Here is a 22,956-nt window from a genome sequence, read left to right on the forward strand (position 1 = left end):
ATGCAATTACCAGCCACTACACTTCTTGCTATTTTAGCTACTACTTCGGCCGCAACAATCAAAAGAGCTCAACAAGGAGATGTGGTTGCCAGACAAGTTATTCCTGAAAGGTCATTATCAGTTTTATCTGAGTTCTATAAAAGAGGTGATGAAGTAGACATTGAAGGTCTTCTTGCTGAAATCAATGCTTATAGAAATAAGAGAGGAGAAGTTGATATTGAGCTTATGGAAAGAGATTATGCTATTGTAACCCTGGTTTTTTCACTTATTAATCAAACTAATTTGGCACCTCAAGTTATAACGTACTTTATAACAAGTGAAACTTTCAAGCCAATTGTTATTAATGTTACAGTCTCGGTTATAAAAAGTGGAATAATTTCATTAACTGCGCTTTTAGAAGCATTGGTCGAGTCGGGTTTGGCTATTAATGTTATCAATGACTTGATTGGCGATTGTGAGTTGTATATTAGTTTATTCAACATTGCAGCCCAGATTATTGGCAACTTGGATATAAATGTTGCTTCATTGATTTCTGCTGGTGTTTCTTCGTTGATTACGAGAGACGATTTGCAAGCAGCAGCGTTTGTTGAATCTGAAAAAAGGGATGATGATATGGGTGAAATCGACAATAGAGCACTGGGCATTTTTGATACTATTGTTGTTGAGTTGTTAGATTCGTTATACGTTTCAGGTTTGGCTACTTCAGTTGTTCAGGAAGTGTTGACCAATCCAGCCTACATAACGTTTGCTACAGAATTGGTAGTTAGATTATTAGAAGAGAAATTGATTAGCATTACAGCGATCATTAGCGCATTGGTCGAATCTGGTTTGGTTAATCAGTTATTCCTGGCATTCCTTAATATTGACACTTTGGTAACTGTTGCTCAAACGGCATTTGCAGCATTCTCAGGAGATTGTGGAGTCACTATTGACATAGGAACTGTAAGTACAGACACTACAACCGACACGACCTCCAATGAACCTGCTGTAGCACCTGATACAGAACCTAGTACTGGCGATGACAGTACCAGCGGTGACAGTACTGGCGGCAGCAGCAGCAGCAGCAGTGGACACAGTAATTCTAAGAGTACAACCAAAAAAGTTGTTTCTAAACAAGTTGTTTCAAGTCCATGTAAAAGGAGTAATATTTATTACTGATGAACAACAACAACAATAAAGAAACAAAGAGATAGAACGATACATCCCAGAGGCTTATGCTACAAGCTGAAAAGGGAACCATGTATCGCATTATTTCAACCTGAGATGATCAAAGAAGTCATTGATTTCTTTGCAGCCTTTTTTTTTATTATTATTACTATTTCAATTCTTTCAACACAGATTTCCAAAAACTACAAAAAAGCCAAAAAAACCAAAAAAAAAACCAAAAAAAAGACAATGTCAATTAGTCTACTCGTTTGATCTTGATATTCTATATGTTAGTATCTCAAACATGCTTTAAATTTGATTCTTTTGGATTACGATAATGTTGCTTCTCTAGAGGGTAAAAACTTTACCCTTTGGGGTAACGTATGCTAAAGCCGCACTAAAAGTGGCTCTAACGTCAATTTGCACATTTGCAGAATCAAGAATCAACTTGCGAGTTTATATGTATTTTCTTTTAATATACGAGTTCTTTTATACAACCACCGACACTATCACACTATCACACTATCGAGCAGAGCGAGATAGTGGAGCAGCAGTCCGTAACTTGTTACAACACTCAGTAACCTGTTACAGCACTATCGAGCACCACTCAGTAACTTGTTACAACACTCAGTAACCTGTTACAGCACTATCGAGCACCACTCAGTAACTTGTTACAGCACTATCGAGCACCACTCAGTAACTTGTTACAATACTATCGAGCACCACTCAGTAACTTGTTACAACACTATCTCGCTCTGCTCGATAGTGTTCATTGGTGTTGTCGTCAATCGATATTCCATTTGTCGTCTAAAATTTCAATCTTGCAAAACTAGTACATAAAAATGTCGTCTAAATTTCCTTTCCTGTTTGGTTACCACTTTCGATAAATTGCATATTACACAAAATCTAAAAAATATCCCGATTTGGACGTTTCATAGACAAAAAAGAGCAAACTAGCAAAACCATCAAAATAGACCTATAAACAACCCCCAACCCCTAACCTCCAATCTCAAAGAAGAGATTTACTAGAGACTAAAGAAGATTTAACAAGACTTCAAAGTCAATAGAAAGAGGTTAGGGGTTCTTTGGGGCAGATAATTGACGAAATTCCAATATACGGCTAAATACATCCGTATAAATTTTTTTTTTCTTCTTTTTTTTCTTTTGCCAACCAACTTTATTAGAGACTGTTGAGTAAAAAACAAAACACACATCTTTATAGTATAGTAGATGCTATTATAGTAGACACCGTGTACTGTGTCGTTTACTTATAGAGACCACATACGATGTAAGTGGTTCCACCTCTTGAAAACTCTATTACTCTTGTTACATTTTTTAAAAATAATTTTTTTACTTGATAATGGAAGACGATAGTTTAAGCTTCAGGAGAATTATCAAAACAATAAAACTTAACCCTGCTCTTCGGTCTATATTATTTATTAATTGAATAGTTTATCAGGAAAAAAATTTATTGATTTCATTTTTTTTTTGCAAGGCTAACCAAGGGGTAGAGGAACGAGGAAATAGATAAGAGGAAAGAGGGAGAAAAGGAGCTTGAGCGGAAACTGTGAAAGAGAGCAAGCAGAGAAAGAGAGAGAGAGAGAGAGAGAGAGAGAGAGGTTCTTTCATTGAACTACTAGTTCAGTCTAATTAACCAACTACGATTCATTCGTTTAAACAAAACACAAGACGCATAGAACTTCGAGCTTTGATCATAGAGCTATTTGGCATTAAGCATTAAGCATTGAGCATTGAGCATTATTAATTGACATTAAACATTTTGCATCCCATTCAGCTATACCCTTGCCAAATGAAACGGAAGGGCCAAGATATTGGCCAAACCCTTGATCAAAATAATGATGATCAACGTTTGCAAGAACCAAAACATTTAGCAACTGCAAACACAACAACAACAACAACAACAACAACCGCGCTTTCACCTGCATCACAACAACAATTCTCAGAAAGTTTGCAATATAAGCTGTCATCATCATCGTTACATCAAATCTTTGACGATGCCAATTCAATAAATGCACCTAAAACGGCATCTACAAGTATTTCCGCAAATACAATTAGCATGGACTTAGTTTCCCCATCAAAATCACTAAAAGGCTTTTTTCTGAAAAACCGTTCATCTTTATACTCAATCGATAGTATTAGTGAGCAGCCCGAGCTAGATGTTCATGACAAAATCAGTTCACTGTCAACTAGTCAATCTCCTAGATTATTGAATTTCAGCTTGAAACCAAAATTTATACGTTCGAGATCGTCAGGTTTGTCGGAGTCAAGTACTAATGTTTCATCAGCAGCACCACCAAAACACCTGGCATTACAACCTCAAAAAAAGAAAGCCCAATTGGAAGATTTTGTAGATACGGAATCTTATGAATCATTGAATAGCAACGATATTGAGCGTGCTCAATTGGGTATCAATCTGAATGCAAATGATACAAACGTAGATGACTCCATCAATATACTTTTAGGAGAATATGATAAGAGAGATTGGGAAATAAAAGAAGGTAGATTTGCTGAGATCGAGTCGCCCGCCGTTAGTAGACCATTATCAGTTATTGAAAGTGAAGAATTGAAAGCCAAATCCAATGATCCTCTAGTGCAAGAAGATGTTGAAGGAAAACTTTTTGGTTTTTCACAGCCATCGCCAACGATTTTAAAAAGAGTTCCCTTGTTATTGAATAACGGTACTGGGAACATTGCCATGCTGGGAAATAGGAGTAGTTCAGGCAGTAGCATGTCTTCTCGATTTAGAATGCCTAGCGATAAAATTGAGTCATTAAAAACAGTGGGCAAACATTTGAGCTCTTCTACAAACGTTGACATGAATAGAGCCTCATTTCGTGCATCTATAACTTTTAGTGATGATAGTGAAAACGATAGTGGCCATGGTAAGTACCCCGACCCAACAATTACTCCTTTGCACACACCAAGAGTCACTCAGAGCCATAATAGTCATATTAATGTTTCATCCTCAACAGATTATACCCAGCATGAAAGTATTTTTGATACCATCGGGACAACAGCAGGTCTGGTACCCAACTTTCAATATGACAATAAGCAAAATGAAACACATCCATTACTGTCGCAAAAACAGCAGCAAAGTTTATATACAAGGTTAGAAGAACAACAAATGGAAGAAATAATGGAGCAAGCAATGGAGGAAACAATGGCCGATCTCAATGACGAGACAGGCTTCGTTAAGTCAATAGCCACTTTCGACGACGAGACAATGTTGAAAAATGATGGTGACCAAAAGCACGAGAGTGTTGCACGTTCATCCATGTCATCAGGTGAACTATTGCGAAACTTGGAAGGCTCATATAATCAGAGTAGAAGTAGTACTAATACAGACTCTTTTAACAAGCTGCAACTGAAAATTCAAGAAGAAGATGCAATAGTTGAGGACAAGAGAAAAGAAGGAGAGGAAATTCCAGTACATTACTTTGTATTGCAATCAAATATCTTGCAGCCAGTATCAGCACCTTCTGGGTTTGATGAACTATTCGGGACCAATATTAAAACAGATGGAGTGGGTGTTCATATTCCGCGGCACGGCAGTAATCCAGCAGTCAACAATATGACTGCTGGATTAGACTCAACCAACGAATTACCAGTAATGACTTTCAAAGTGCATAATAAGGATTTTGATGATTCCAAGAATCGTTGGTCAGTTTACGAACATAGAAATAGTCAAAATTCAAACATGTATGTTGCTGTAGGTGCAAAGTTGAATCAAACAAGTAGCTATCATTCTTTAACTCCTCCAAATGCTGAATTGAAACGACCTGAAAGATCGTATTCTGGAGGTTTAAACTCTGTTTCCAATGTCGGTATTGGTGATAGCATAACATCAAGAGTTTCCAACACCCGTTCTTCATCCCCTTCTTCCTTCTCAGCAGAATCAAATCAATCACTCAATCAAATGGCGAGAAATTTGGTAAACAGACATTTCGATAACACGATAGGTGAAAGCTTGATAGAATATGATCAACAACAGTACCAACAGCTGCAGCAAGACCCAATTTATCCAGATGATGACAACTCTTTGGTGTTATCCCAACCACAACGTAATTTACTTTATAAGAATAAACAACAGCCAGGGAGTATGACTGTATTGGAAAAGCAATTGTATACGGTTCCAATTGATAATTCACGATTACCATTCATACCTAAACAGCAACAAACTAACGAAGACGATGTATATCGCATTGAGTATTATCCAATGATACAATTTGCAGGGTTGTTGTGTTTAGCATTAGTCATTCCGCCGATATTCATCTTAATCACAGTAGGTGTATTTGATGGGAATAGCAAGGTGGGATATTATGGAGGCATGACATCTTACAAAGAAAAGAGACCTAATGATTTGGTAGTCTTGAAGAAATTTACAAAAGCTCAGAAAGTGCTTAGTTTAATAGTGGGAATTATTTGGATTACTATTGTTTTAGCTATGATTGGTGTTGGATTAGGAGTAGGCTTGACTAAAAAGTGAAAAAACAACGACATTATCGAGCAGCGACACTATCGGGCGATACTATCGAGCAAAAAGAGATGGTGGAGCAGCACTTTGCAGCTTGTATCGTCATTGAAACTAGATAATGGAGCAGCACTTTGCAGCTTGTATCGTCATTGAAACTAGATAATGGAGCAGCACTTTGCAGCTTGTATCGTCATTGAAACTAGATAATGGAGCAGCACTTTGTAGCTTGTATCGTCATTTGTAGGTAGCTTATCTGTATTTGTCTATACTAGATATCAAAGATAACATCTTGCAAATTAGTGATGCTATCGGGCGACACTATCGGGCGACACTATTGAGTAGAGGGAGATAGTGGAGCAACACTTTGTAGTAGCATATATCGTCATTGGAACTTAATGTTACTGTGACACTAGAACAATCTCTATTTTTGGTGTTTTTCACGTGACCTTGATATGGGACCTCATATTGATCAATCTCTAGTGAGCTTCACTATCGAGCAGAGCAAGATAGTAGAGCAATACTCAGTAGGCTTTTACAACCTATCGAGTAGAGCAACACTCAGTAGGCTTTTACAACCTATCGAGTAGAGCAACACTCAGTAGGCTTTTACAACCTATCGAGTAGAGCAACACTCAGTAGGCTTTTACAACCTATCGAGTAGAGCAACACTCAGTAGGCTTTTACAACCTATCGAGTAGAGCAACACTCAGTAGGCTTTTACAACCTATAGAGTAGAGCAACACTCAGTAAGCTTTTACAACACTATCTCACTCTACTCGATAGTGGAGCAGCATTGAACAGCTTTTCTACTCGCTCTACTCAATAGTGGAGCAACATTGAACAGCTTTTCTGCTCACTGTTTCTCCACTATCTCGCTTCGCTCGATAGTGCTTTTCTACTCAATGTTGTTCCTCTATCTCGCTTCGCTCGATAGTGCTTTTCTACTCAATGTTGTTCCACTATCTCGCTTCGCTCGATAGTGCTTTTCTACTCAATGTTGCTCCACTATCTCGCTTCGCTCGATAGTGCTTTTCTACTCAATGTTGCTCCACTATCTCGCTTCGCTCGATAGTGCTTTTCTACTCAATGTTGCTCCACTATCTCGCTTCGCTCGATAGTGCTTTTCTACTCAATGTTGCTCCACTATCTCGCTTCGCTCGATAGTGCTTTTCTACTCAATGTTGCTCCACTATCTCGCTTCGCTCGATAGTGAAGTTTCGCCCTGCTCGATAGTGATAGTAAAGTGTCTTTCCGCTACCATGTTTCATCTAAGGTTTGTAAGAAATCTTTTCCTCTGTTTCGTCCTCCCCCCTGGTCCTGCTTTTTCCCCCTCTCTCTTCAGGACGGGTCTTTCAAGCTAATTGGAGATAAACAGGAGAGAGAGAGGGGAGGTTTGACAATTTACACACTTTTAAAATTCTAATTAATATAACTAAAACCTGCTATTTCAGCAACTAAGGTACAGAAACTTATTCAAAGCCTCAACTCCTAACTATTTTCTCTTCCGCCAAAATTAGGCAATAAATCGATTTAATAAAATCAAAGAAAAAAAGAGAACGAGCGAGAAAGGCCCAGTTGATTACCTCCGCAAAAATTGTATTGGTATATTTATATATATATTGATTGATTGATTGGAGAGATTGAAGAAGATTTAGTCGGCAAGGATGGGAAATGTACCAGCTAAGGAGTCAAGAAGTAGATCTAATTCAGCAGTCTCTGACTTTCACTCCGGTGGCAGTGCGAATACTTATAATACCTCAGCCTCTACTACATCTTCTGGTAACAGAGGCGGTCGATACTTGAGGAACACTGCGAATTCTGGCTTTATTGGCGCTGTTGCTGGAGGTGGAGGTAGTAACAGTGGCGGCCACCATCATCATTACCACCAAAGAACGGTTTCTTCTGATTTAAGGAAACAGAAACGGCAAGAAGAAAAAGACCAGAAACAATTGCATCATTACCTGCATCTTATTGTCAAACATGACGAAAATGTTGATGGCGGATATTTAGCTCCCTATGGTACATACAAGTCAAATTTGGATTTTGATGTCGATATAGTTAGGTCCTTGATTATTAATCGTGAATTATCGCCATTTTTCACCCCGTTACAAGATTTTGACGATAGTTGGACAGACCAAGAGTTGCTTATACTATTGTCGCAATTGACATTACATGCATTGGAAGAACCTACTGAGCTAAATGAGGACTTTGAAGAAGATGACGTAGATAGGCACAAGATTCATAAAAGTAACAACTATTTCAAGAGACAAGAAGAAAAAGCCAAACTCAAGCTGTTGATCTCAAAAATGAAGGAAGCTCAAAAGGATGAGGAAAACAAGTTTTTGGAAATCAAGAAGAATCATGGTAAGCAGTGCTTTAGTAAAGACTTGATGCTTAAATTATATCGAAGTCCATGTGAGTGTCCTATATGTTTCCTATATTATCCACCATTCTTGAATGTATCGCGGTGCTGTTTGCAGCCTATCTGTTCGGAGTGTTTTGTGCAGATCAAGAGACTAGATCCTCATCCGCCGCATGATGATCCGTCAAACCAGCAAGCCGGAGAACAGCCTCATTCTTTGATATCGGAACCAGCAAGTTGTCCTTATTGCGCAATGCCAAACTTTGGAGTAACATATGATCCTCCACCAGATATTCGTACAGGAATTAATGGAATACCACCAAGTGAATACAAGACGGTTTCTTTAATTTTAGAAGAGGAAGGTCGTGGTAGTAGTAGTAGTAGTAATGCTAACAATAACAATCTAACAGATGGTGACGAAGAGTCAATGGGAAGTCCTAGTCCGGGACGTACTAGTATTAGTTCTCCGCCACCAGCTAATTCTATGATGACCAAAGTTTTGAAAAGGAAAAAGGGTGTAAGGAGGGGCTCAATAGCAGCCGATTCACCAGGGGTAATTGCTGTTGACATGATTAGACCTGATTGGGAGATTAATTTGAATTCGGCCAGAAATAAGTTGGCTCGAAAAGCAGCTACAGCAAGTGCAATACATGCTAGTAATTTGATAATCGAAGGTAATAGCTCGAACAATGATAGTAGTAGAGTTAGATCTAATAGTGGAATTGGCTACGCAGCAGTTGAACAACGAATGATTGAAGAAGCGATGAGATTATCATTAATTGATGAGGAAGAAAGGAGGAAGAAAGCTGATAAATAATAATATTAACAACAACAACAACAATAATAATAATAATATGGGTAATTTACCAAACAATAGTAAATAGTAGTTACTGTTTATTGTTGTTATTTTTAGCTGAAATCAGAAGGAAGTAGTAGATATGTTTGATAATTAGAAGAAAAATCAAGCAAAAAATTAAAATTAAAATAAAAAAAAAATTATGTATGAAAAGAATTGTGACTTGGAGAATTATTGGTCTGGGGGGGGGAATGCTGGGGTATATTGAAAGTGTGCTCGGCTCACCAAAAAAGCACTGAGGGGTAGTGTAGATATTGAAGGTATTTGTGGATATGGGAAGGTGAGCTACTGAAGATGGTCAGGCACAGAGAGGTACTGGTGAGTTTTGAAGACTTTCCAGAAATCCGAATTTTACAAAACAATGTTGGACCTCCTTTTTTATTGTAGTAAATAAGGATCATTTGATAATAATGCCTTAATTACTAGTGGCTACCCACTATATTATAGGACAGGGGCTATATCACAAAAGCTCTATCACAAGACAAAACTGGGCAATATAGGCAATATAGGTAAATTTAGGCAATACAATGCACTTTTGTCACCAGCTTCACAGGGGTTAATTAAGTCTTCTTCTATTATCATTTATATTTCATCTTTAGTATTATTTATATTCAAACCTTTTTTTTTTGTTATTTTTTTTTCTTAATCTACTATGAGAGCTGAAAAAGCCCACCCTACTCCTATTTCCCCAGAAGATTACAATATATACTACTTAATAACTCGTAAATAACTTATTTATGTGCATTTCTAGTCTCTCCTCCCGCTTACACCCCTTTCTTACCTCAACATTAATCAATAATAAAAGCTAATCCTTTGCAATTTTTGCACCCAAACGTTCTCTCTTCTTATTTTATCTTTCCTTTTGTTTTATCTTTGTTTAAAATGGGAGGTTGTGTACTTTACCACAAATCTATAAAAAAAAAAAAAAAAAAAAAAAAGGGGGTCGTGTGCCACATCACAGATTTCTAACAGGAACAAAAAATTCACAGGTTGACCAAGAAAGTGGTTGTAAAAAAATTATGGTTTGTTGCAAAGACAAACCATGAACTTTGTTTATTCATTCCAAACAAAGAAACGGATTTTTTTAGTGATTTCCGCTTTGTTTGGAAGTTTGTGAATGGCAGGAAAAATAATGTGAATATTATGGTTAGATCGTGTTTGAGAAGGTGCGTGAATTAGAAGAAGCTTTCTGTTTCATTTGAATCACCCTACAATAAAACTGAAAAGTGAGTTATACTGTTTGGTTGCTAGAGAAGTCTATTGATCTATATCCTATATATATATATAAATAGATAGATATTATTTTATGCTGTAAGAAAGTGATGTGATTTCTCTTCTATATAGAGATACTTTAGTCTTGGTATAGGGGGTATAGCCAGTTCTGAATCAACAGTCAAACCCGTGTGTGTTTGTGTGTGTTTGTGTGTGTTAGTGATTGTGTGTGTTGGGAATTGTGTGAATTGGTGATTCTGTGTGTTTGAAATCCGGGGTTTATAAATTATCATCAAATTCCACCACTTGACTTTCAAATACATATTTTCAATTTTTCACTTGATAGACCTTTATCAGCAAATTTATTAATTTGTACGTTTTCGTGTATATATATTTTTTTTTTTAGTCTTAATTTGGAAGGACCCTGAAAATTAAAGGGTCTAGGGGGTTGTATTTTTTTTGATTTACCAATAGAGATTCCAAAAATTATTGAGGTTCAAAAGACTAGAGAAGCCAATGCCTTCGACGTTAGTGGGCTCGCAGCATTTACAAATCTTGCCTACACAACGGATCTATGACGTTGAAAGAAACAGAATAATTCAACGTATCAAATTTCAACATTTGCCTAATAACCTATTTTTGCAAAACAATAAAAAGGTAAAGGTAAATGTAAAAATTTCAGCCTTTTCTTTTCCCCAGGATTTTCATGAATCCTTTGCATTTTGTCGCAAACAGAACAAAAGCATTATACCGGGTAAGAGAATTGTTGTAAAGCAAAGAGCAAATCCAACGCGCTATGCTGTTTATCCATATACAAATTGTCAATTGGAACAATTACATCAGAGTAAAAACGGTAGTGAATGTGAATGTCGCTGTGATTTGGTTTACGGTATTGATATAGACGGTGGCTTGCAAAACTCACTTTTGGTCCCACAAGAGTTGTTAATTCCTATACCAAAAATTGTTAGTCTTCATGACGTTTGCTTTTTATGGGATATTTTGCTACCCTTTTATGTCCATTACAAATCAGTAAGAAATAAGTATTCTTCATTTTGTATAATACTAAATGATTTGAAAAAGGAATTAAACGAGGTGTTGATTGTATTGAATCATTTTGGAACTAGCAAAAAAAAGATTTCAATTATTGATGGATCAAAAGTTAATCGATATCTCAACAAGAGATACCAATGCGTATTTTGCTTTGATTCTAAATTATTGCCATTTGCTGAATCTGTTTGTACTGGGGGGCTGATCCTGATCCTGCTGAGTGGTTATTATTCACTTTATACAAATTTTCCAATTGTAAGTAGATCAAGTGATAAACCCTGCCATCAAATGAGATTGACATATGAGAATAAACTGGACTGCATTGAATTATTGGGGGTTATGGCTGAGTTGAATACGAGTAGGAAAAACGCTGAACGCGATAGTATGATGGCTACTACAGAATCTAGTGGTGATGATGAATTGTCCTCGCTGAGTTTAACTAGTTCCAACATGTCCTTGAAATCAAAGCACAATAAACATCTGGAACATGTGCAACCTCTGCAACATGGTAGTGACAGTCATAGCGATGGACATTATTCGTGGATTTGGTGTGATGATGATGTAGATTTAACAAATTTGGATTTCAATGATCTAAGTATCGATGATGTGGATGACTATGATAAAAGGGAACGGAAATCTCTTCGACAAATGAATAGAAACTTGAGAGACGGAAAACCACATCGTATTTGTTATTTCAATAGAAGGCGAGTAAAAAAAGAGTTGAATGCTTGTATAATATAAATAGTAGCAGCAGCAGCAGCAGCAGCAGCAGCAGGAGGAGGAGGAGGAGGAGTACAGGTACGGGTGTAATAACAACAATAATAATAACACAATCCTCAAGATCCGATTTCTCTTAATGTATCAGCTAAAATACTCCTCAATTTGAATAAATTAACCACTCTCAATTTCTCATCTTTTAAATGCGCATTGTCACTTGATTGTCCGCACGGTATTTGAGCCGCTGGTGCGTTAAAACATTTCTCTAAAAACCTCACTGAAGGAATTGATCCTCCTTCTCTAATGAATAATGGCTCTTGTTGCCAATGGTGCTGGATTTTCTTGTAAAGTATCAGGTAAACTTTATTCTTGGGATTCCCTAACCACGGCTCCGCTTCATGAAATATCTCAACTTGCAAATGATTATCGGATTTAAGTTGGTTAAATTTAATATTTAAATGGTCAATTAACTTCTGCTTGATTATCGAAAGATCTTGATTCGGTACGATACGCATTGATATTGTTGCTTTAACAACTTGGGGAATAACAGTATTATTATTCGGTCCAGAAACTTGAATCTTGTGTATAGTTAGTGATGGTTGTCTCCACTTAGATTTGAGTACATCAACATCAATCGCTGTGTTGGACATTTGTTTGATCTGGTTATACAACTCTTGCTCAGCCTGAGTCAACGGAAGAATATCATTATAAAAGCCATCAATTTTAATTTCTTGTGTAATCGGATCCATTAATGTACTGAGGACGTGCATCATATCCATTACAGGTTCTCGACTAATACCCCCATCAACTCCCGAGTGTCTATCGGGTCTATCCGATTTAATAGTAACGTTTGCATTAATTACACCTCTTAATCCATAGTTCAAGCACGGCGTAATATCATCCAACCAGTATGAATTACTAAGTAGAACCCAATCTATATCTCCTATACTTGATTTATGCTGCTGAATCACTTCTTGAAACCCAATGGATCCACATTCTTCTTCACCTTCTATAACGAACACAACATCACAGCTCAATTCTTCCTTTGAATAAAGCTCTGCAACAGCATATATCGCAGCTAACGTGGGACCCTTGTTGTCACTTACTCCTCGTGCATATAGATTACCCTCTTTTGCAGTCAATAAAAACGGATTAGTACTCCAATCCTTAGCCTCGTGTCGAGTCGCGTCGACAACATCATAATGTGCATAAAACAAAACCCTTTCTACTCTTCTTTCGCCATTTGTTTTGACATTGGCATTTCTTTTGAACTCGGAAAATACTATTGGATTACCATGATGCACGGGTAGTAATTTAGTCTGATAAGCACCAAAATTATTCAATAACTTGGATAAGAATTGTGCACAATGACGACTATCCTCTAGGTATAATTCGGGATTTTTGCTAATGGTCTTGTAAGAAATATACTTCTTTAACATTGACAAAAGGTCATTATCTGTTAGTCGAGTGCATTTACTCAGGTTACTTGTTGTAGTACTTTGTATAAGTTCTTCATTACTATCATCTTTTTCGGAAATGTTCCACAAAGTCAACGATTTGTTCCCACCCGCAAGTAAATACGTCTCATTATTAGCCCTGAATATAGATACTGTATTGGTAACGCCATCCTCCAGTTGACGACTCATTAAAACGCTGTTTGAAACGTCCTTATACTTCATTGTGAGTTTGACCAATCCTGAAGTAGTGCATGCTTTGAACAAAGAGTCATTGTGAACTCCAATACTCAATACCTCATTCATACCACAATCTTCAAATTGAAAAGATCTAATCATTTGCAATGTCATCAAGTCCCAGACATTAATAAAAGAGTCTCCTAATCCCACATACAACAATGAATTTTGAATGGTCATTGATAAAACAGACTCGTCATTTTGTAAAGATGTTAATTTGGTTAAAGTTTTCCCCATTGACCAAATATTCACAACTCCATCGCCGCCCCCTGAAATGAGGTATGTGCACTCATCGAAATGTCCAATAACTGTATCAACGACAATTTCCAAACAATAAACGTACCCATTATGTGCAAATCTAACGATATCTTCATGTTTAGACTCTACAAATTTCTGTATTCGTGATCCTCCATTTTTCCCATCGTTGCTATTATGTTTGATCTCTGCTGTTGCGTTACTTCTTTTTCTGAGCAATTCGTGTTTCGTTTGTAAGGTATTCTGAGATCCACCCGGTCCCTTTGAATCAAAAAACTTATCGTATCTAAACCTAGGCAAGTTTTCTAAATTTCTGGCGTGTTTTATATCTTCATTCTTACCAACTTTGCACCATAGTATACTTGCGTTTTGTGCACCAATATATATAGTTTGAGACTTTTCGCACCATACAAGGGAGAATATATCACCAATATCCACTAAGGAGTAAATGACATGTGTGCATATAAATCCATTCTTAATGCTGTATACTTTGACCAAGGAGTCCGAACCGCCAATGAATAGAATATCTTCGTTCTTATTCAAAGTCATTGTCAAGACCGAATTTATATGATGACTCTCATCCTCTGCCTCTGCTTCTACTTCTGTTTCTGTTTCTGCTTCTCCTGCTTCTCCTGCTCCTACTCCTGCTCCTACTCCTACTCCTTTCCCATCTCGATTGATCTCCATTTTCAAACTATATGTCAACATATCAAATACCAAGACTTTCCCATCCTGAGTTCCACCAAATAGTAAGTTATTCTTGGGTGATGCAATACAGCATAATATGGAATATCGATGAGTCCATTTATGTACAAGAGTAGGTAAATCAAACAATGATGAAGTCGGCATAACCTCAAGGTCTAAACCCACTGAATTAGGAGTTGATGGGTATAAAGGAGGTGGTGAAGTTATTGACTCAACTTCATTTTCCAAATTTGTCAAGTGTGGCATTTGAGTAAAATGTGTAGGTGTTGGATTATTTATTGTTATTGTTGAGGTTGAGGTTGAGGTTGCAGTTGTGGGTGCAGTTGTGGGTGCATTAGCAGTTAAAATCTGGGTCTCATTTGCAAGTTGAGACGACTCACAATGACTCAGTAGACTAGACTGCTGATATTGTGGCCCATTGACAATACTACGGTTAATAGTATTCAAGTCTAATACAGACATGTGAGGACTATTGAGCCGGATTGGTGTGGTTACACTTGCTCTCGGAGATAAAATAATGTTTTCTGATGAAGCTGTGGCGCATACGTGTAGTATTCTCAGTCTTTGGCTCAGCTCTGAATTACCACCTTCATCAAGATGACTCTGGCTCTGGCTTTTCTTGCGTATGTTATACATGAAAAGAAGTATCTCAAGAAAACAAACCTAGCCTTTCAAAATATACACAGCTCTGACTTACAACACTCTTACTTGCTTTCCTTCTTTCCTTCTTTCTTTCCTTCCTTCTTTGCTTCATTGTTTCCTTCTATATGGAGCCCTGTCTCTTCTCGAGATGCGAGATCACGTGATACATGACGAAAGAAAAATAAACTTTTTTTCTTTTTTTTTTTTTTTTTGGTCTAATCTTCTCTATTTTCTGTCACGCTGCATAATTTTCTCTAAAGTGGGTAACACTATCGAGCAGAGCGAGATAGTGGAGCAACACTTTGTAGACACTAGTGTCATTGGTTAGTGGACTCAATGTGAGGTCAATATTCCCCCCCTCCAATGTCCAATGTGGGGCCAATATTTTCCCACCTGGGGGGGGGCCAATATTCTCTTTTCTTTCACCAATGTTTTTTTTTCACTTTTCTGCTTTTGTAGAGTGATGCCACGCAAAATGCCAAATCGGGTAAATTTAATTCCTGTTGCAACAACAAATTTTTTCAAATCACTAAAGATGAGACACTTGGTAGTGTCGCATCTTTCGTGTGTTTCACTATATAGTAAAAAATAAGCTGAATTTATTATAGCTCATTTATTATAACTGAATTAACAGAAAAAGCAGAAGCTGTAATAATTAAGGCTATAATAACTAAGGCTATAATAACTAAAGCTATAATAACAAAGCTATAAATAGAGATTAATTTTCTTTTATATTCTGGATTTTACAGCTTTTTGTCCAATTGGGCTTTACACAATTAGTTTGTCACTTTGTTTTTGCACTAGCAATAAAGCGTATCAGGTTTACTTTTCTTTCCAACCTCTCCAAAATAATCAACAAAACCCCTGGTGTTTAGCTCGTCAAAGTAGAGAAAACACTAGAGCGAGATGGTGTAGAGTAGAATAGTGTAGTGTAATGTAGTGTAGTGTAGTGGCTCTGCTCGATAGTGTTGCTACAATGGCCTAACAGAGCGAGATAGTGGGGTACACTAGCTACCACCACTAGCTATAGTAATTTTTCAATGTCAAGATATTGCAAAGGCATACTAAATGTTGCATTTTTGCAGGCTTATTTTTAGAGGAGTAAAAGAAAGAAATTCAAATTGGCATTGTTTCTGCTATCACGTGATATACAAAGTTGTCTCTTTTCTTTGTCTCTTGCTCTGCTCGATAGTACCGATTATATTTGAACCAAATTTTGCTAATCATCAGAGTGAGAAAGTATTACTAAACCGCCCACATTTATGTGATCCGTAGAGGTATAGCATCTATATCTTAAATCGAGTTCTTTCTATCTACTCTCTCTATCTATTTTCTCTTTTGACTAGACGAGTGAAACGGGTTTAGTCTCTAGTCCAGTCTCTAGTCCAGTCTCTAGTCGAGTCTTTTTTGCATCTATTTGGCTCAAACTCGGTACTACTTTAAATATTATTACAAACAACCCTACCTCTACACTATTGAACAAATTGAGATAGCATTGTCTACAATCTCTCAATCTACACACTCTCTTCTCTACACACACTCTTTTCTCTCTATCTACACTCTCTTCTTCTCTACACACTCTCTTTTCTCTCGACTAGACTCGTTTCACTCATCTAGTCTCTATCATCTTTGATATTTCTTTTCCTCTTTTTTTTTTGTTAGTGCGCGGTTTTTTTTAGTCACCTGAAGCTACTACTACTAGTGAAAAGATCGAATCAAGTCGCAGCTAGGTCCACGCCACGCCACGCCAACGGCAGGCCAAGTAAGGTTAAAAGAGTAAAAAAGATGAAACTGGGGTATAAGCACCCGAACGGTTTACCAACGTTACTACATTTATCGCAAGTTTGTCTAAAGAGAAATTTAACCCAAATACAAGATGTAGGAGCCACGCCATATCATTTGTTGGAGCCTGTTTTATTGCTAATGTCATCGAGGCAACTAAACCAACTTGAAAACTTGTCCACACAATTAATGCCACAAAGCGATAAGTTATGGAAGTATTTGATTGAGAAGGATTTCTCTGACCGGCCTCTTGAGTTGGGTCTTGCAAATGCAAATATGGATATGCCCTATAAATCATTGTACTATAAGTACTTTGAGCAAAGAGATGAGTTTAGAAGAAACTCGGTAAAAAGACTTCGACATATGCAACAGTCATTAATGAAGGAGAAAACAAAGAATAAAGTTGTTGCGGTGAACGGCGTGTTGAGAGATCCGTCGAGGAAAACAAGACCTCAACACAGTGAAATAAGAAGACGCATGGTAAATAAGAATACAATTATGGCAAGAGCTACGAGAGATGTGATGACTAGGTCCTTGATGTTTGGTAAACTGCCACAACGACGATACGATCCTTATAGTGCATTTGATATCAAAAATTTGCCCATCGAAACTTTGATAAGAGTGCCTGTTAAGAAATCAACTTTGGGTATCTCAAACATTTCAAAAAACGTCTCAAAAGATACTTTAAAAAGGGACAATGTCTCAAAAGACACCCCAAAAAGGGACAATGTCTCAAAAGATACTTCAAAAAGGGACAACGTTTCAACCCTAGCGTCGACGCAAGAGCAAGCACAGGTACAGACGCAGACAAAGTCAAAGACATTAGCGCCACCATTGCCATTACCACCACCATCTGAATTTGAAACGATCAAGAAAAGACGACGGCAGCAACAGCAACAGCAATCAACATCTATTTTCCTTCACAAACGAAGAAAGCCAAGTACATCCCCGATAAAAAAGGTAAATAAACTACCAGAGCCTCGCAAACAAGAAGCTCCAAGTAAAATCAAGCCCATCAAATCCTCCCTTTTCAGTTAGAAACATTCAAGACGTATGAAAGATAAGCCTAATTGTATTTTTTCTTCTTTAACAATCTACCAGTAGAAGTCTCATTATACTTTCTCTTATATCCCTTAGCGCTATTCTTCTTATCAACATCCTCCTTGCTATTATCGGCAAATTCCTCGTTACCGATACTTATTACTTGTTTATGAGACTTCATTCGTAATCTTCCACTGACCAAAACATTCTCTGGGTTCATACTAATACAAGCTTTGGCTCTACTATTGTCAAGTCCCAAAGTTTTAAGCAAAATCAAAATGTCATTGCTATTCCTCAATTGAAGAGGATTTTGTGCACCGCTAGATACCACTAACCCTCTTGATCTTGAGCTTCTAATTAATTGTAGCGTATTGTTAAACCAGTTTTTCTTTACTAAATTTACAGTTATAGAATCATTGACAAATCCTCCGGTGCCACTCACGATTTGAGAATAGTTGATTTCAAATTTTATTCCCTTTTGAATTCCACTTCCAATAGTTTTGAATTTCAAGAAAAATGGTAGTTTCGTAGCCAAGTCTAAACTGATCAAATCACACTCTATATTTAATATTGTCATTTGTAGTGCTTTCTCGTTCAATGGCTGTATTGCTACAACATCGAAGGAGTTTTGTAATTTACTCAACCCTTGTAGTTTTGAAGTATCGCTTATTACCAAGGTGATTCTCGTAAACAATCGTAGATTCGGACACGTGCTTTGCAAACTAGATAAAATCAGCTTTTTCTGTATAGGATTCATAGTGTCAGCTTTACCCAGCGCAATCTTTGCCACCTCCTGAACCGTAAAATTGATCACTTGGTGTGTAACTCCAAGTAGATAATTGGTAACTATTGTATTTTTCAAATTTACCATTTGCTGCTCCGTAGGCTGGACATCGTATCTGTCCGAAGGCCATGGCAAATTGAGATCATAACACATCTAATATCAACAAGTACTGTACTCTTCTTCTATCGCCAGCTAGTTTACGCCCAATTGAACCCTACCCTTGACCTTGACCTTGACCTTGACCTATGCCATTCAACATGGAGATGAGATGAGATGAGATGAGATGAGGTGGCCATGCGATGCGATGCGATGGCCCCTTTTGTTCCCGTGTGCTACCATATGTATATTTTCCTCGGTGCAAACTCCACAAAAGTTTTAGATTACAAATGGATTTTGCCACCAAAGGGAACATTAACATTGATTTTAACGAGTATAAAAGAAAGAGAAGGACGCCTTTCGCTCATTCATTTCCTTGCCTTTTCGTTTTATTTGTTTATCCAGTTTTTTCAGCGGTTTTACCCCATTTTTTCCAGCGGTTTTGCCCTATTTGTTTTTGTTTTGCCATGTCAGTAGCCAATTTATTCATAGATAAACACAAAAGACCAACAAAAGACCAAGGCATTATGGACATTGGTAAGAATTGTTTCTTTTGCAGCCAGCTTGATTTTTTGCCATTTATATGTGAGTTTTGCAAACAAACGTTTTGTTCTCTGCACAGAACAGTGGAAAAGCATCAGTGTCCTTTTAAGGATAAGTTTTATAACCAGGCACCTAATATCACCACCACCACCACCACCACCACCATTGCCGCTACACCTTCAAGTAATACTGTTTCTTCAAAGACGCTATTTCCTGATAGAGCTGCGGATCGAAGATTGATAGATGAGAGATTAAACAGTCCTAAGCCTACCACGATTAAAGAAACTGTATTAAAAGCTGGAGCTGGAAATAAAGATGGTGTTAACGCTCTTGGTAAACTCCAGGTATTTTTAAATATACAAAAGAAAAACTCGAGCACAAAGTCCATTTCAAAACTATTTGGGAAATCCAAATCTAGCTCAACCATTGTTGAGATGGGGAAATTGAAAAAGGAAGCTATAGGGCATGCCAAAGTGACTGCACTGGATCGAATTTACATCTGGTGTGTTTATGTAAAAGAAAGCTCTAATATGGGTATAAACGATATTGAACAAAACAGAAAGGCACTTTATGTTTCCAAAAATTGGGTTATAGGCAAATCTCTAGACTCGATTGCTGACTGTTTGAAGATCCTGAATCAAAACAATTCAACAACTAAGGAGGATGAAAAATTGCGCATTTTCAAATTAGACGATTCTGGTAAACCCAATTTGATTCAAAATTCACAAAAATCAAGCATATTGAAAAACGGTGATACGATATACTTAGTTAGAGGCGTTGTATAAATATATAAAAAAAGCCTTTATTCCTTGTCCCTTATCCCTTATCATTTACCAATTATCATTTATCATTTGTCATTTATCCTCTATCATTTATCCCTTATCCCTTATCCCTTATCCCTTATTTTTATTCTCACTTTTCCTTCTTTTCTTCTTCTTTGTAAACGTCCTTGATATTGTCATATTCCAACCAGTTCATAAGACAATTATGATTATTCAAATGTTCATATTTGCTGAATTTGCCAACACTACATCCTTTTGTAAAAGGCGTATTAGCACAATTAAAGTAAGGGTCATGACTATATCCCAAATCTCTAAACCAATGAATCTTTGACTTATCGGCAAATAAACTAACCCCGATTGAATGTACAGGTGCATCGCCCCATCTCTCGTAATAAAATCCGCCAGTAGAGTCTAAATATTTAAACCAATTATTGTAAGCTTCACTCCTAAAAAAATCCATATCACCAATCTCAAAGTTTGACCAAAAATGGCATGTTGAATAGCCGCCGGCTACTTTGTTCCTTTCTGGATTCTGGAGATCCTCAATCAACCATTGGAAACTTCCGTTTTCGTTGACGTATTTATAATTGTCCCCCGTGTTTAAATATTTCAATGTTTCTGGCCACAAAGACTTTACAGTCTCTTCTATATCGTAAAGTCCTATAACGAATCCGTATATTTTTTCAGTTGCTTCCATATACTTGAAAACGTCATAGGTGACATCTGAGTAAAAATCAACTTGTGGTTCTATTCTCCAATAATACTTGTATTTTTGCAATTCAGGTAAATTGTAAAACAGACCCAGGTAAAAGCGACACATGTTATGGTACGAGGCCTTTTGAGCATATGCTACATCATGCGAATGCATAATCTGCATTTCCTTGGCTTCTTTGGCTTCATCTATAAACTGTGGTTTGTCCCAATTCTTGGGATTTATTGTAACAAACTCAACAGGAGCATCATTTGTGTATCTTTTTATCCGTTCTTTAAACTTATCGGTAAATGGCTGATCATTGATAAAAGTGTATGGATAGTTGAATTTGTCATTAAACAGTTTTTGGAATCTTTTTATACTCTGGCCTAATTTACCAGACTCTGCATTTCTAACAAGAGCTATTATTGTTGCATTAGCATGTTTGTAAGTGGCAAGGTTCTGAGGTGGCGCCACAAGTATTGCATCTTGAGGTTTGTTTACTTCCATCTGCATCATTTTGGTATATTTTTTCATGTTTTCATCCACAATCTCCTCAGGAGTGGTGCCTTTCCTTTTAAAAGCAAACTCGAATTTGACATTATTTTGTTTTAATGTAACGCTAGTTTTTGAATTGAGGGGGTTTAAGTATACCAGATTATACGAACTCTTTAGATTATCACTTATCTTCGGTAGAAGCGAGGAATGGAAAGTCTCCCAAAGTGAATGCAAGGACCAGACACTACTAGTACCAACTACTCTTGAATGTATAGAAAATAGTACTATAAATGTAATAGTAAGAATAATGTATATTCTTGTTCTTTTTCTTAGTTTGAGCATAGCTTTATAAGCAAATTATTGAATTGTGAAAAGGGGAAAAACAAAAGTGGAAACAAAAAAAGTTTAAACCAGCTAGCACATTTGAAATAAATCTTTCTGTTCAGGGGGGGGAGGGGGGTACTGCAGCTAACTTGAAAGATTCCCCTTAACACAAAACTACCAAAAATAAACGGGTTACACGGTAAATGATTTGCAATTAGTTCCATTTATGAGAAATTGGAAATTTCACTCTTCTTTTTTACCTGGGTCTAAATAGCATTTGGTAGCGATGGTCTATTAAGGCTTTAACTAGCGTTGTAAGGATGCGTGGGATGTAAGATGGGTCCTATTATAGTAAGCGTAAAGTAGTGTGAGCCCTTGCGCCACGTTATAAGCCTTGTTTTATCGTAATGAAAGGGATGACAACAACGCGATAGGGGGATTAGGTGAAATGAATTAATACCATCCATCTCCATCTCCTACCGTCTACCTTCTATCTTCTACCATCTCCCATCATCTTCTACCATCTCCTATCATCTTCTACCATCTCTTACTAGCTCCTGTCATCTACTTCTTACCGTTTACCTCCTATCATCAACCTTCTTTAGGTTTTTATTTTTCAAAAAAAAAAGTTTTATAGATATTATCTAGTTTGTTAGACTGTATGTTGGTTTGTAATAGGACAGCTATTGGACATGCAAGCTTCTATAGTTGGTCACGTGACCGTCGTAAACAAGGCTAGTAAAGACTTGATAACTAGTAAAAGGCATTCCTTACGACACTATCGAGCAGAGCGAGATAATGGAGCATTACTAGCTGCAACCGACATTAACTAGTCTTTATATTACTAGCCGCAAATGATATTAACTAGTCTTTAGATTACTAGCTGCAAATGATATTAACTAGTCTTTAGATTACTAGCTGCAAATGATATTAACTAGTCTTTAGATTACTAGCTGCAAATGATATTAACTAGTCTTCAGGTAAGAGATGGAGCTAGCTGATTAGTTGAAGTATGTGCTGTAGCTTTGCTGATAGTGGGGCTCAGAAAAGCGTAGCTCCAACTCCAAACTAACTCTTGTTTATCTTGTAGAGTAGCTTCATCAATGGAAGCGACTAATGTGCTCTACTATCGAGCAGTATCGACTAGTGTGCCCTACTATCGAGCAGTATCGACTAGTGTGCTCTACTATCTCGCTCTGCTCGATAGTGGAGCAAACTCAGTAGCTTGTTACAACAGTATCTCGCTTTGCTTGATAGTGTTCAGTTCCGCTAAACAGAAAGTACTAT

The 22,956-nt window shown here is 37.1% G+C and overlaps 9 protein-coding genes across 9 annotated transcripts; 6 read left to right on the top strand and 3 right to left on the bottom strand. All coding sequences in view use genetic code 12, as the record gives it.

Annotated features, from left to right (window-relative positions):
- KGF56_000129 (uncharacterized protein) lies at nt 1–1,158 on the top strand (the record flags this gene model as incomplete). The annotated part of the gene is made up of 1 exon (XM_049322397.1): nt 1–1,158. The coding sequence occupies one exon, from the start codon at nt 1–3 to the stop codon at nt 1,156–1,158; it is 1,158 nt and encodes a 385-aa protein (XP_049182786.1).
- A 1,798-nt stretch (nt 1,159–2,956) lies between these two features.
- On the top strand, nt 2,957–5,653 carry KGF56_000130 (uncharacterized protein; the record flags this gene model as incomplete). Its single annotated transcript, XM_049322409.1, has 1 exon — nt 2,957–5,653. The coding sequence occupies one exon, from the start codon at nt 2,957–2,959 to the stop codon at nt 5,651–5,653; it is 2,697 nt and encodes an 898-aa protein (XP_049182787.1).
- Nucleotides 5,654–7,305: 1,652 nt separating this feature from the next.
- On the top strand, nt 7,306–8,820 carry SIP5 (Sip5p; the record flags this gene model as incomplete). The annotated part of the gene is made up of 1 exon (XM_049322420.1): nt 7,306–8,820. The coding sequence occupies one exon, from the start codon at nt 7,306–7,308 to the stop codon at nt 8,818–8,820; it is 1,515 nt and encodes a 504-aa protein (XP_049182788.1).
- A 1,767-nt stretch (nt 8,821–10,587) lies between these two features.
- KGF56_000132 (uncharacterized protein) lies at nt 10,588–11,859 on the top strand (the record flags this gene model as incomplete). Its single annotated transcript, XM_049322431.1, has 1 exon — nt 10,588–11,859. One exon carries the CDS (start codon nt 10,588–10,590, stop codon nt 11,857–11,859), a length of 1,272 nt encoding a protein of 423 aa, XP_049182789.1.
- Nucleotides 11,860–11,954: 95 nt separating this feature from the next.
- Nucleotides 11,955–15,122, bottom strand: KGF56_000133 (glutamine amidotransferase subunit; the record flags this gene model as incomplete). The annotated part of the gene is made up of 1 exon (XM_049322442.1): nt 11,955–15,122. The coding sequence occupies one exon, from the start codon at nt 15,120–15,122 to the stop codon at nt 11,955–11,957; it is 3,168 nt and encodes a 1,055-aa protein (XP_049182790.1).
- A 1,791-nt stretch (nt 15,123–16,913) lies between these two features.
- On the top strand, nt 16,914–17,948 carry ELA1 (elongin A; the record flags this gene model as incomplete). Its single annotated transcript, XM_049322452.1, has 1 exon — nt 16,914–17,948. One exon carries the CDS (start codon nt 16,914–16,916, stop codon nt 17,946–17,948), a length of 1,035 nt encoding a protein of 344 aa, XP_049182791.1.
- Nucleotides 17,949–17,976: 28 nt separating this feature from the next.
- On the bottom strand, nt 17,977–18,994 carry RPP1 (RNA-binding RNA processing protein; the record flags this gene model as incomplete). The annotated part of the gene is made up of 2 exons (XM_049322463.1): nt 17,977–18,850; nt 18,954–18,994. The coding sequence occupies 2 exons, from the start codon at nt 18,992–18,994 to the stop codon at nt 17,977–17,979; spliced, it is 915 nt and encodes a 304-aa protein (XP_049182792.1).
- A 304-nt stretch (nt 18,995–19,298) lies between these two features.
- KGF56_000136 (uncharacterized protein) lies at nt 19,299–20,159 on the top strand (the record flags this gene model as incomplete). Its single annotated transcript, XM_049322474.1, has 1 exon — nt 19,299–20,159. The coding sequence occupies one exon, from the start codon at nt 19,299–19,301 to the stop codon at nt 20,157–20,159; it is 861 nt and encodes a 286-aa protein (XP_049182793.1).
- Nucleotides 20,160–20,286: 127 nt separating this feature from the next.
- Nucleotides 20,287–21,363, bottom strand: KTR4 (putative mannosyltransferase; the record flags this gene model as incomplete). Its single annotated transcript, XM_049322485.1, has 1 exon — nt 20,287–21,363. One exon carries the CDS (start codon nt 21,361–21,363, stop codon nt 20,287–20,289), a length of 1,077 nt encoding a protein of 358 aa, XP_049182794.1.
- Between the last annotated feature and the right edge of the window lie 1,593 nt (nt 21,364–22,956).

This window comes from Candida oxycetoniae (genome assembly GCF_023343755.2).
Source record: "Candida oxycetoniae strain CBS 10844 chromosome Unknown scaffold43, whole genome shotgun sequence".
NCBI lineage: Eukaryota > Fungi > Ascomycota > Pichiomycetes > Serinales > Debaryomycetaceae > Lodderomyces > Lodderomyces oxycetoniae.